This window comes from Helianthus annuus, chromosome 3 (genome assembly GCF_002127325.2).
Source record: "Helianthus annuus cultivar XRQ/B chromosome 3, HanXRQr2.0-SUNRISE, whole genome shotgun sequence".
NCBI classification, from domain to species: domain Eukaryota; kingdom Viridiplantae; phylum Streptophyta; class Magnoliopsida; order Asterales; family Asteraceae; genus Helianthus; species Helianthus annuus.
Genome location: NC_035435.2, coordinates 157,790,421 through 157,803,570, shown reverse-complemented (window position 1 = coordinate 157,803,570; position 13,150 = coordinate 157,790,421). Strand labels below are relative to the sequence as shown.

The following is a 13,150-nucleotide window of genomic DNA, read 5'->3' as shown; positions in this document are numbered from 1 at the left end:
CAATTATCACCAACCATTCACAAGGTGTCACCTCATTCCATCCAATTATAACACACTATCACATTTCCATCACATGATTTATTTTTAAAATTAGATATAAAATAAAATAAATTAAAAAACAACATTCTTTAAATATAAAAACTAAATAAATATAAGGAAAAAACAAAATTTTAAGAAAAAAATTATAATTTTACGCTTTTTAAATGAAAAAAGGTAAAAAAAAAACAAAAAAAATGTTATAAACATAGAAATGTTATCATTTTATAAACTTAAAAAAAAACTTTATTTTTTATTATGAAATTAACAGTCAAAGACCGTTGACAACAATCAACTCATCTCATCACTATTGTGGCCACCACCACGGAAATGAACCATCACAGACCATGATGGTTGGTTGTGGTGGTGTTTCACGCGTGATGGGGCCATCACATCACCCATCACGCCGGTGCCCCAACCATCCTAATAAAAAAATATCTGTCTTCCCAATTCGTTTAGAATCATTGTTACGAGCGAAATAGAGTGTAAATCTATGGTACAAGACCAAGTTACTTTAAATTTTGTCAAACTCTTTTTATAAAATTGTTTCTTACCAAACTGCCAGCGAATGCCAACATCAGAAGTGCTTGTAAAAATAAATTAAATAAAAAAGTAAAACATAACACCGAACAAAAAACATACGTAAAATCGTTGAACCACGCACGCCCGTTGTGGCGTGTTAATGGGAAACAATTAGACAAAAACGTAGAAAAGAATAACTAAGTCGATCTAGGATCCGCGCGTTACGACGAACTTGTCAAACGGATAAAAATAGACGCGTTGCGACTTGCCTATCAAACGAAAAAAAACAGGCAAAAAAATGTTGAACCTCACACGCATGTTGTTGCATGTTGACTCGCAAAATTTAGAACGAAACGTAAAACGAAAACTTGTGAAAGATGAAAAGTATGGGGAGACCAAAGTTGAAAATAAAAAAGTAGGGTTAAATTGAAAAGTTGAAAAGCTTTGGGTTAAATTTAAAAAAAGCTAAAGAGGTTAAAATACAAAACAAAAAAACAATTGGATTGAAAGTGAAAAATACAAAAAAAAAATTTGAAAGGCTCCCAATGCATATGTTACAAGTATATAATGCAAAAACATGTTTCTAATTTATAGTTTGGAAATGATTTTAAAACAATTTTCAAAATACTCATAGTTGATAAAAAAAAAAAAAAAGGCACATTCAATAGTAAACCAACGGTGGACACCATTTCATGTCATAACATAAATATATAGAGTTCAAGCTTTACATTAGACCATCATTTACATCCAAAGAGTCTCCATAACAAACATTTAAAGTGTAAAAGTCATAATACCATAAAATCATGTTGAATCCTTGAGTTTGGTTACTGCGTGTTGTTCATTTTAAAGACCATTCCACGAAAAGATTGAGCATTAGGATTGGCCCCCCTAAAACACAAGAAAAAAAACATAATGAGATCAACATGATTTAGTGGTAAGAAATACGCCACAACGAATATTACCTTCATCTCCTACTTGATAGTCCGCCCATCTAAGTTCTTCGTGACTTTGTTCTTTATATGCAAGCATTGCGGATATTGACTCCATATTTCCAGCAAATTCTGACCCATATTCATACTCGGTCACAGTTGTCGGACCATAAGGAATTACTCTAGTACGCCCACGTTGTGGAACTTCAAAAGATGGTTGACCAAACGCTGGTGTTGTGCTAGTAGTCTTTTCCTCGTTACTGATAAATGAAAACTGCACAAATCAATAGCATTATTATTTTATCATGAAAAAGAAGTAAGCTAGTCACTCGAGTAAGAAGTAAAGCGCGACATTTAACCTTTGGACTTACATTTTTGGGGCATGTTTTAGAAAGATGTCGAGAAGTCAACGCACATGATATCTTCATAGGAGCTCGTTTGTCAACGACCTATAAATATTAAAAAAAAAGTAAGCTGAGAATACGATGTTAACTTTGTACTATATGTGATTGGTGAGTGTATCTTGTAAGCAATAGAGTCAGTAGTTGTTATATAATTTACTTACGCGGCCAAAATTGCTTGATGTGCCACCTGTTGACCAAAAGGGTAATGGTGGTTGTGTTGACCAAAAGGGCGAAAAAGAGAAACTTGGTTGCACAAGAGTAGGTGTGGTTATGATCATAGGTGTAGGTCCAAAAGATGAAGTTGACCCAATTGCAGATGGTGCTGGTGATGGTGTTGACTTAAAGGGATTACATGCTGCAGGACCAAAAGGCGAAGAACCAAGTGAAGGAGTTGAGCGAAAGGTTGAAGTCATCGGGCCAAATGGGTTGGTAGATGAAATGGAAGAAGGCATAGGTGCAAACGGGTTAAAGCTCTTTCCACCAGACGACCGGGCAGCAGGATCCAAGCCCCCTAAAACAAAAAGAAAAGAAAAAACATCAGGGTATCCGTATGAAAAAGCGATAAAGAGCGAAACCAAACCACAATGATTATTACCTTTATCTCCACGTTGATAATCCTCCCATCTAAGTTCTCCGTGACTTTTTTCTTTGTATGCATGCATTGCTGATATTGACTTTAGTTTTCCAGCATAACTATCACTGTCAGGTGTGTCAGCATAAGGAATTACTCTAGTTCCCCTGTTCTGTTGACCTCCAAAACATGGTTGACCAAACCTAGGACTGCAACATGTTGGTGTTGTGGTCTGTCCTCCTGCATGTTTGTGTATAGTAACAAAGTTACAACAAAGTAAACCTTTTCAATGTAAAAAAGATAGGTTAAATTATTAGTCATGTACCAAATGAGGAGCTTTGCGCCCCGAAGGCTGTGCTAGTAGCACCGGATGGGCTGCTTCTTTCAAATATAGAAGTTGATTGACAAAATGCTGGATTTGACGAAAAATTGAAAGAAGAGCAAGTAGCATAAAAAGCAGAAGCGGGTGAAGACCCAAACGGTGAAGTGCTTGAAGCACCAAACGGCGAAGTACTTGAAGCACCAAACTCCGGAGTGCTTGAAGCACCAAACGGCGAAGTACTTGAAGCACCAAACGCCGGTGTGCTTGAAGCACCAAAAGGCGAAGTGCTTGAAACACCAAACGGCGAAGTGCTTGAAGCACCAAACGCCGGTGTGCTTGAAGCACCAAAAGGCGAAGTGCTTGAAACACCAAACGGCGAAGTGCTTGAAGCACCAAACGCCGGTGTGCTTGATGCAACAATATCTGGAGTGCTAGAAGCACCAAAAGCTGGAGGGCTTGAACCAAAAGCAGGCGTGCTTGTTGAACCAAAAGCAGGCGTGCTTGTTGAACCAAATGCAGGCGTGCTTGTTGAACCAAAAGCAGGCGTGCTTGTTGAACCAAATGCAGGCGTGCTTGTTGAACCAGAAGCTGGCGTGCTTGTTGAACCAAAAGCAGGCGTGCTTGTTGAACCAAATGCAGGCGTGCTTGTTGAACCAAAAGCAGGCGTGCTTGTTGAACCAAATGCAGGCGTGCTTGTTGAACCAGAAGCTGGCGTGCTTGTTGAACCAAATGCAGGCGTGCTTATTGAACCAAATGCAGGCGTGCTTGTTGAACCAAAAGCTGGTGTGCTTGTTGAACCAAAAGCAGGCGTGCTTGTTGAACCAAAAGCAGGCGTGCTTGTTGAACCAAATGCAGGCGTGCTTGTTGAACCAAAAGCAGGCGTGCTTGTAGCACCAAATGCAGGTGTGCTTGTTGAACTAAAAGCAGGGGTGCTTGTAGAACCAAATGCAGGTGTGCTTGTTGAACCAAAAGCTGGCCTGCTTGTAGCACCAGATGCAGGTGTGCTTGTTGAACCAAAAGCGGGGGCGCTTGTTGAACCAAATAGAGAACTAGTCTGCGCAAGAGTAGGTGTGGTTGACTGGTACAAAGGGGATGATTGAGTGCTTGCAAAGCCATGTGACGGAGTTGAGCTCCAAAACCCCGTTGAAGTCTTTGGGGCAATTGGAGTGGTAGACGTAGTGAAAGAAAACGTATTTGCAGATGACTGCCCAAATGCAGGTGAAGCAGAAGCAAAAGGGTTTGATTGTTGTGTATTGTTCATGTTAAAACCTGTTCCACTAATAGATTGAGCAGCAGGATCCGGCCCCCCTGAAAAAAAAAAAAAAAAAAAACCAACATCAAGCAATCACTATGAAAAGACGGCAAGGGAGAAACCACAATGATTAATATTATTACCTTTATCTCCCAATTGATAATCCTCCCATCTAAGTTCTTCGTGACATTTTTCTTTGTATGTAGGCATCGCTGATATTGACTCCAGTTTTCCAGCAGGCTGAGTTCCACTACTCGTATCGGCCTCAGGTGTTTGAGCATAAGGAGTTACTCTAGTTCCCCCACGCTGTTGACCTCCAAAACATGGTTGACAAAACCGACACCTACATCCTGCATGTTTATGTATAGTAACAAAGTTTCAGCAAAGTAAACCTTTTTAATGACAAAACATAGATTAGATTATTAGTTTTCGAACAAATATTAGCTATGTACCAGATGGGGAGCTTTGAACGCCAACGGTTGTGCTAGTGGCACCAAACGGATTGCTTCCAAAAGCAGAAGTTGATTGACCAAATGCTGGACTTGACCCAAAACTGAAAGAAGAGCTTGTAGCAGGTTTTGGTTTCTGAAATGAGCTTTCAGTATAACTTGACTGTGTCGTGGATCGAAAGCGACTAGATGCAGGCATCTGCCCAAACACAGATGAACCTGTAGTTTGCATTAGATAAGGTATCTTTATGAGATAATCAAAGAAACTATGTAAAACCATGAAAATCTACAAGAAAAGTTTGTTTTTTACATATGAACTTATAAAGTTGTTACAAGATATGGAGACTGGACTTATAAAACGTCGATAAGTGTGCTTACTATCAAAAGAAGAGGATGAAACACCAAAGAATGGGCTGGATGAAGCTCCAAAAGCAGGCATTGAACTCGTAAAAGCAGGAGTTGACGAGGCGTCAAAAACTGGTGATGAAGCTTGCGTACCAAACACACTGGTAGACGTGCCGCCAAAAATTGAACTCCCTGTTTGTGAACCAAAGGGAGAACTACTAACAGATGGTTTTGCAACAAACAGATCGTTGTTTGGATTATTGTTCTGCCCAAAAACTGATGAAGACCCAAATGGATTATTAGATGACTGCCCAAACGCTGTTTAAAAAAAAACTAAAGCAATTAGATTCGCGAAGTTGCTGAAAAAAAAAAGAAAAAAAAAAGATGCACTTCATAGTGACAAGTTGCATGGATCTTTAGAAACCAATGTGTCTTCCTCATAACATTAACACAAGAACATGGGAAAAAACATCCTCTATCTACCTCGATACTTATTAATGGTGAAAAGATCAATCTTAATATACTCATATGATATATAAAGCAAGGGCACCTTCTAAACCCATCAACTGTTGACCAAATGACAAATACCATGAATACAAAATAGTTTTGACACAAATTTTTGTAAATCTTTTTGGTAAATAGTTGTTAAAAGCCATCGCCTCTTGCGCCTAGGCCCATTTTTCAGGCGAGGCGAGGCAGTTGCGCTTTAAGTCGAGGAAATTGCGCTTTAACTCTCCAGGTGATGGTTCAAGCGCACATTCCGGCAAGATTCCTAGATTCCGGAGAGTTTCCGGCTAAATTCCGACAAGATTCTAATTTCTAGCCAAATTTCTACTTTTAATCAAGAAAAACTACTTTTCTACACTAATACACTACTATTTTGGTACTAATTAGATGATATAAAGTGTTACATAATAGACTTTGTTTATTTAGTTGAAGAATAGTATTCTTTTTCTAATACATAATATATTTTTAAAAATTTTCATTATGCGCTTTATTTTTCTCAGGCCCTCGCTTTTTTTTGCGCTTTGCGCCTAGGCCCCAGGCGAGGCCTATGCGCCTTGAGTGCACCTAGTGCCTTTAATAACTATGGTAACAAACTAAGAAGAAGAATCAGTAGGCAAGTAATAGCAAATTTAGGTAGTATAGGCTATGCAGGTAGCAACCTTTTTACCTAACCGAAACTAAATAAATTTTCTTGTGCCTTCCATCGTCACATGAGCATTGACAGGACCTTTGTCTCACTTATGAAGAGATCTCATAAACTAGGTAATGAGAAACTTGCTTTTAATTCTACTCCTAATCATTAATCTTAATGTTGCAAGGACATACAGTAAAGGAACACATAAACAATAGACACTAGACCAAATATATGTTTTACAAGAAGTGTATCAAGAATTAAACAAGCACAGGTTTTTTTGCTATTTTGAACACCGAAGTGAGGGTATTTTTGAGTTGCGTGGAGTCAAGTCACACCACGTGAGACTTGAGGCTCGGCTCATGAAAATAGAAAGACTTGGGGCTGTTTGGCAACTTCCGAATGGCTAAGTACTGAACCAGTAAGAGATCTAAACCATCAAGTGCTAAACCAGTAAGAGGTCTGAACCATTAAGAGCCAGTATAATGCTTAACCGTTCAGAGGCAAATGCCTGACCAATTCAGATTTATATGTCTTAACCATTCAGACTCAGTATAATGCTTAACCATTCAGAGGCAAATGTCTGAACCATTCAGACATCTGCTCGCGAAACAAACAGTCTAAACCATCAAGTGTTGAACCAGTAACAAGTCTGAACCATTAAGAGCCACATTAAGAGCTAAACAAACAACCCCTTAGTCCATTGGGTCACTAAAAGTTCATGCCATTACTTGGTTCATATTATCATATAGAGTATATACACTTGTAAAATACGGACTCGCATGACAATATGATCAAATATGCCATTTGTTTGTTAAAGGGAAGTTTGCATGGGTCTCTAACTAATTGACTAACAACACTATGCATGACAAATAAAGTTTATATACAGCCGGCTTGTCTCGTTTACATCCCTAAGGGGCTGTTTGTTTACCTCTTAATGAGACACTTACTGGTTCAGACCTCTTACTGGTTCAACACTTAATGGTTCAGACTGTTTGTTTCGTGAGCACTGAGCAGATGTCTGAATGGTTCAGACATTTGCCTCTGAATGGTTAAGAATTATACAGAGTCTGAATGGTTAAGACCTCTAATCTGAATTGGTCAGACATTTACCTCTGAAGGGTTAAGCATTATGCTGCCTCTTAATGGTTTAGACCTCTTACTGGTTCAACACTTAATGGTTCAGACCTCTTACTGGTTCAGCACTTAACCATTGCCAAACAGACCCTTATATTTACATAATGCAAATTATGTACTTTATTAGGTAATATCATTGTAATTAATATATCAAACTTGTAGCTGGATATCGTTCGTTTGGGAGTTGAGTTCGCCGGCAGTTTAACCGCCAAAAAGAATGGTTAATCTTATGTATATATAGGTGCTTTGTGATCATTGTTACTTCTTGTTTCATTCGATCCAATTCAACTTATAAAACTTTATAAATAATAATATACGAATTTATGGAATTAAAGAAACTAGAAGATAAAACGTACATTGGTTCATAGAAGCAGTCATGGTTCCTTCTGATCTCAAATTCTGCAAAAACATTGTATGCACGTAAATCACAAAACATTTATCGTAAGTAAACAGATAACTTTAAAAAACTTACATATTATCGACGATCGGAAATTATAATCAACAATTGATAGGAATAGAGAGCTAATATTCGAGATATTTAAACATGTTTAAAAAGGGGGAAAAGGTAATGATCATGTTCATACCTAGAAAGAGACCAACACTCCGTATATTATATTCCAGGAAAAAAAATTAACAGTTTGGGTAAAGGTAACTTCTTATATAGAGTCTGACCAGCTTAAACGTTAAGCTAATAATTAGCTTTTTTTTTTTTTTTTTGGCTTAGATTGTAAGCTAATTTTAACAATAATAATTTGCAAGTTGTAGCCCGTAAAAAGTATATTTTTGTTATTCATGTTTATTTGTTTTGTTAAAAAAATTGCGGGCGATAATTTATTATTGACGGGTTTGAACCGTTTGGTAGTATGATTAGTTGAAAAGTGAAACCTTAGAACGTTTGGTTCGCCTTAACTGAATGGAATTGGAATCTGAATTCCAATTTTTTCCAAATTAAAGATGGTTGGATCACATAATTTGTTGGAATTGGAATCTCAATTCCAATCTTCATGTGTAATGACACTGGAATCTTTACCGGCTGACGTCGTCGCATCCGCCACCCTGTTTCGACCCACACTGTTTCGACCCGTTGCAAGTCGACAGGGAGTCATGTCGTGTTAGCTCTGCGCCGGGATCTAGGTCTTGTCGGGTTCGGCGGTCAGACCCGGTTTGAATTGTAGTTGGGTTGGGTTGAATCTACAAGCCAAGTCGGTTCGGGCCAGCAGTATGGGTCGGGGACAGCGGGTCGGGTCAACGATGCGGTTCGAGTTTGATTCGAGCCGACAAGTCTGGTCAATGGTGCGAGTCAGGTCTCAATTCTATGAGTCGTGGTCTGCTTAGGACGGCGGGTCGGGTCAGAGCAGTTGTGATCAGGGCGAACTGTTTTGTCGAGGCGATGGCCCTATTGGGTCGGTGATGGATGACGGGTGGTCCATAGGACAACCCTTAATGATGTTAAAAGACGGATTTATCCTTCACTTAATCGCGTAATTATCTTGAATTAGATGACTACGGTTGCTCATGTTTCAGGTGCAGTTCGGGAGCTAAAAAGGGATAAAACGCAGCTTAGGAAGGATTGGAGATGAACGGGTCACGCACGGAATGAAAGAAGAAACAAAACCCAGCATTCAGGGGTCCACCGTAAATTACGGTGGCCACCGTAATTTATGGTGGCCCTGAAACACCAAGAATTCTCACCGTAACTCAGTCTCCAGTCACCGTAAATGTTTGAAGACCACCGTAACTTACGGTGGTACCGTAAGTTACGGTGGAGTCTGCGTAAAAAGTTGTAACTGCCTTCATTAAATGAGTTTTTGGTGCCTTTTCACATTATCTCATCATTGGACAGTTTCTCTAGAGTTTGGGGGCGATTTTGGCTGTTCTTGCTTGGTTGGAAACAATTCTAAACATTTGGTGCTTGTTTTTTATTCTTATGAACTTGACTTTTAATGTTATGATGATCAACCGAACGATGTCCGGCTAAACTTGTGGTGATCATCTTAGGTGATGGTTTCTCTAAACTTTTGTGTGTTTGTTCCTTATTTCTAGAATGATAACTTGTGTTTGCTTGATTATCATGGTGTATGCATAATTGTTTGTAGCTTGTTAATTGATAGTGAAATTTCTAGTCTCAATCGTACGTTCTTGGTGCCGTTGGCAATCGAGATATTACGGGAAGGGTTAGGGTTGGTTATTGATTAGTTAATCATCGGGAAACAACCTCGTGTTTATATAATCTGAGTACTTTGTTCCCTTTTATCACGTCAATTATTTAGGCACGAGTTATGTCTATGTAACTCTTTCTAGTTGGACTCTCACACAATTGTTAAAAGAAACCGAATCCTAAGATGGTCATCTTCTCTTAATCTGTTTAACAACCAATTTTGATTTGCAATTATTTAGTTAAGTTTAGTTTTAAAACCAAACAATCCAAATTACTGATCTTTACTTTTTGCAACTTAGTTTAATTTTAGTTTAAGTGCAAAGCTATAAAATCACACATTTTCCACATACTCCCTGAGTTCGATACCCATTTACCACTATCTATAGTAGTTATTTGGATTAAATTTGCGTGTACCTACGACTGCACGTCAAATTTTGGCGTCGTTGCCGGGGAGTAGTGCGCAATGTGTGTTAATTTAGTAGTTTGTTTGTTATTTTCGGGTTTACGCTGGTTGTGTTTAGTGTGCAGGTACTTTCAGGTGTATGCATACTAGAGGCTCTCACAAGTCGTCACCATTATCGTTCGATCCGAAAATTGAAAGGACATTGAGGCAAAACAGAGTTCTATTACGAGAAAACAGAATTGTTGGTTCACCCATTACACCAAGAAACATCATTCAAGAATCTCAAGTAGCACCCACAACGGGTCAGACGACCTCAATTTTCACACCTACTGTCACACAACCATCACCAAACACCACCATACCTAATACCACAACCGAAGTCACACCAACCAATGCCACGCAACCAATCACTACCCAAGTGGAACCCACTATTACCTTTAGCCCTTCTACCACAATCCCACCACTTTCCCATTTCTTTCCCCTAACTACGGGTCAATCATCCTCTAATTTCACAATTGCATCAAATTCAACTATTGTGCATGCTATGCCATCTTTTAGACCACAAAACCAATCGGGGATTCAATATTCAACTCTTCCCTTCGGGCAATCTTCGGGAGTTCAAGGGGATGGTTATGATGATGGGTATGAAGAGGAATTTAGGGGATATGAAGAAGAAGGCTTTTACTATGGGGGTGATGGAGGATATTCGGGGTTACAAGGCAAAGCGGGTCAGCAAAGTCAACCCATTCAACAATTTCAAAATATGGGTAGACTACCGGTTGGAGTGCAGCACATTAGACCGCAAGGGCCACAATTGCAATGCCCTACACCGCTACAACAAGTGCAGCCTCAAAACGTGCAACCTCAATTTCAAGGGTCGATTCCATAACAACCAATGCATCCACATCAACATCAATATCAACCACTGTTTGTTCCTCAAGGGCCTATGCAAGGGCAAATGGGTCAACCAAGGGCACCATTAGGCGCACCTCAAAGACATCAAAGGGAAGTAGTACGGGGAATTGAAGCTCACTTCCGGCCCATTATCACTAACAATTCTTCGCCGGTAGTGATTCCTCATCATGCGGATGGGAGAACTTTTGAAGTTAGAACAACCGCCCTTCAAAGTTTACCAAAGTTCAAAGGGTTAGCAACGGAAGAACCCTACTTCCATTTGGAGACATACGACTCCATTTGCAACACTATTGGAGGTCAAGGGTTTTCTGCGGATGATGTCAAGTTGGTTCTTTTCCAATTTTCCCTTGAAGAGAAAGCGAAGAGATAGTTTCACACATTGCCCACCGCGTCCATTTTTACATGGGCCGACATGCAGCAAATATTCTTAGATGAATATTATACTTCTCAAAAGACCAATGATGCTAGAAGAGGTTTGAGAAGTTTCCAACAACAATCGGGGGAGATGTTTCATGAAGCTTTTGAAAGGTTTAATATGATGTTACGGAATTGCCCTCATCATGGGATCCAACTTTGGGAATTGTTGAATGCGTTTCATGAAGGGTTGAGTTCGGAGGATGCACGGGATTTGATGTCAATCACTAACGGTACGTTCGGTACGAATTATGAACATATTGATTGGGCATTTTTAGAGCAAAAGGCGATTGAATCCGAACCTATGGGAGGTAGTAAAAAAAGAGGTAATCAAATGGTTGGATGCGGGAATTATCTATCCGATTTCGGATAGTGCTTGGGTGAGTCCCACCCAAGTTGTGCCTAAGAAGGCCGGTATTCAAGTAGTCAAAGATGAAAACGGTGAACAAATTGCCACCCGACCGGTCACCGGGTGGCGTGTATGCATTGACTATCAAAAATTAAATGTCGCCACTTCTAAGGACCATTTCCCGTTACCTTTTATTGACCAAATCATTGAAAAATTATCGGGTTAGAAATATTACTGCTTTTCGGACGGGTATTCGGGTTACAATCAAATAGCAATACACCCGGATGACCAACACAAGACCACTTTCACTTGCCCATATGGCACTTTTGCTTTTCGGCGAATGCCATTTGGCTTGTGCAATGCTCCGGCCACTTTCCAACGATGTATGATGAGTATTTTCTCGGACATGTTTGGAGAGTCGCTCGAAGTGTTTATGGATGATTTTTCCATTTTTGGCACTAGTTTTGATGCTTGTCTCAACGAATTACAAAAAGTTTTAAAAAGGTGCGTTGAGAAAAATTTAGTGCTAAGTTGGGAGAAAAGTCATTTTATGGTGCAAGAAGGCATTGTGTTGGGTCACGTAATTTCGGAAAGGGGAATGGAGGTGGATAAGGCAAAAATACGGGTAATAACATCTTTGCCACCTCCGAAAAATGTTAAGGGTGTAAGGTCATTTTTGGGACATGCGGGGTTTTACAGACGTTTCATAAAAGGTTTTAGTGTCATTACCAAACCTTTATGCAACTTGTTATTAAAAGATGTCCCATTTGAGTTTACTAATGAGTGTATGCAAGCTTTCACTGTTTTGAAGGAACACTTGGTCAAAGCTCCCATCTTGCAGCCGCCGGATTGGTCAAAGCCATTCGAGATCATGTGTAATGCAAGCGACACTACTATTGGTGTAGTTTTGGGTCAACGGGTTGACAAGAAACCGGTGGTTATTTATTATGCAAGCAAAACGTTATCCGAAGCGCAACTGAATTACACCACAACCGAGAAGGAATTACTAGCGGTGGTGTATGCTTTAGATAAGTTTCGCTCGTATATTTGGGGGAGTAAAGTTGTGGTATATTCGGACCATAGTGCGGTCCGATACTTGATGGAGAAAAAGGATGCGAAGCCTCGTTTGATTCGGTGGGTGTTGTTGTTGCAGGAATTTGACTTAGAAATCCGAGACAAAAAGGGAAGTGAGAACGTAGTGGCGGATCACTTGTCTCGGATTCCGATTGAAGGGATTGACGATGTTAGCGAAATAAATGAAAGTTTTCCCGATGAGCAACTCCTAGCCGTTTCCACCTTTGTTGCACCGTGGTACGCTCATTATGTAAATTACCTAGCCATGGGTGCCATCCCAAGTCATTGGACCAAAAAGCAAAGACAACAATTTATGGTCCAAGTGAAGTAATATATTTGGGATGAACCGGATCTTTTCAAGATCGGGCCGGATCAAGTCATTAGGAGGTGTGTGCCCAAAACGGAGGTATTGGAAATTTTGGCCCATGCTCATTCATCCGCATGTGGGGGTCACTTTAGCGGGCACAAGACGGGTTACCGGGTTCTTTCATGTGGGTTTTATTGGCCTACTATTTTCAAGGACGCATGTGAGTTCGCAAGAAATTGCATCAAGTGTCAAAAGATGGGAAGCATATCGAAAAGGGATGAGATGCCATTACAACCAATCTTGGTTGTCGAAATATTTGATGTTTGGGGAATTGACTTTATGGGCCCCTTCCCGAATTCGAACGGTTTTCTATACATTTTGGTGGCGGTAGATTATGTCTCTAAGTGGATTGAAGCCATCGCAAC

At 39.8% G+C, this 13,150-nt stretch overlaps 1 protein-coding gene across 5 annotated transcripts; it reads right to left on the bottom strand.

The window, feature by feature from the left end:
• Window positions 1-1,246: 1,246 nt before the first annotated feature.
• Window positions 1,247-7,735, bottom strand: LOC110930232 (nuclear pore complex protein NUP98A). 5 transcript variants are annotated; one of them, XM_022173498.2, is made up of 11 exons: window positions 7,690-7,735; window positions 7,462-7,504; window positions 4,864-5,148; window positions 4,489-4,704; window positions 4,180-4,386; window positions 2,788-4,092; window positions 2,487-2,702; window positions 2,053-2,402; window positions 1,847-1,936; window positions 1,521-1,761; window positions 1,247-1,446 (listed from the first exon to the last, which is right to left on the bottom strand). In XM_022173498.2, the coding sequence occupies exons 2-11, from the start codon at window positions 7,481-7,483 to the stop codon at window positions 1,397-1,399; spliced, it is 2,982 nt and encodes a 993-aa protein (XP_022029190.1). In that variant the 5' UTR covers window positions 7,484-7,504; window positions 7,690-7,735; the 3' UTR covers window positions 1,247-1,396. The 5 variants fall into 5 exon arrangements, with proteins under 5 accessions (XP_022029190.1, XP_022029192.1, XP_035843538.1 ...); XM_022173500.2 differs by having other exon boundaries at window positions 1,859-1,936; XM_035987645.1 differs by having other exon boundaries at window positions 4,864-5,106; window positions 7,690-7,710.
• Window positions 7,736-13,150: the final 5,415 nt, after the last annotated feature.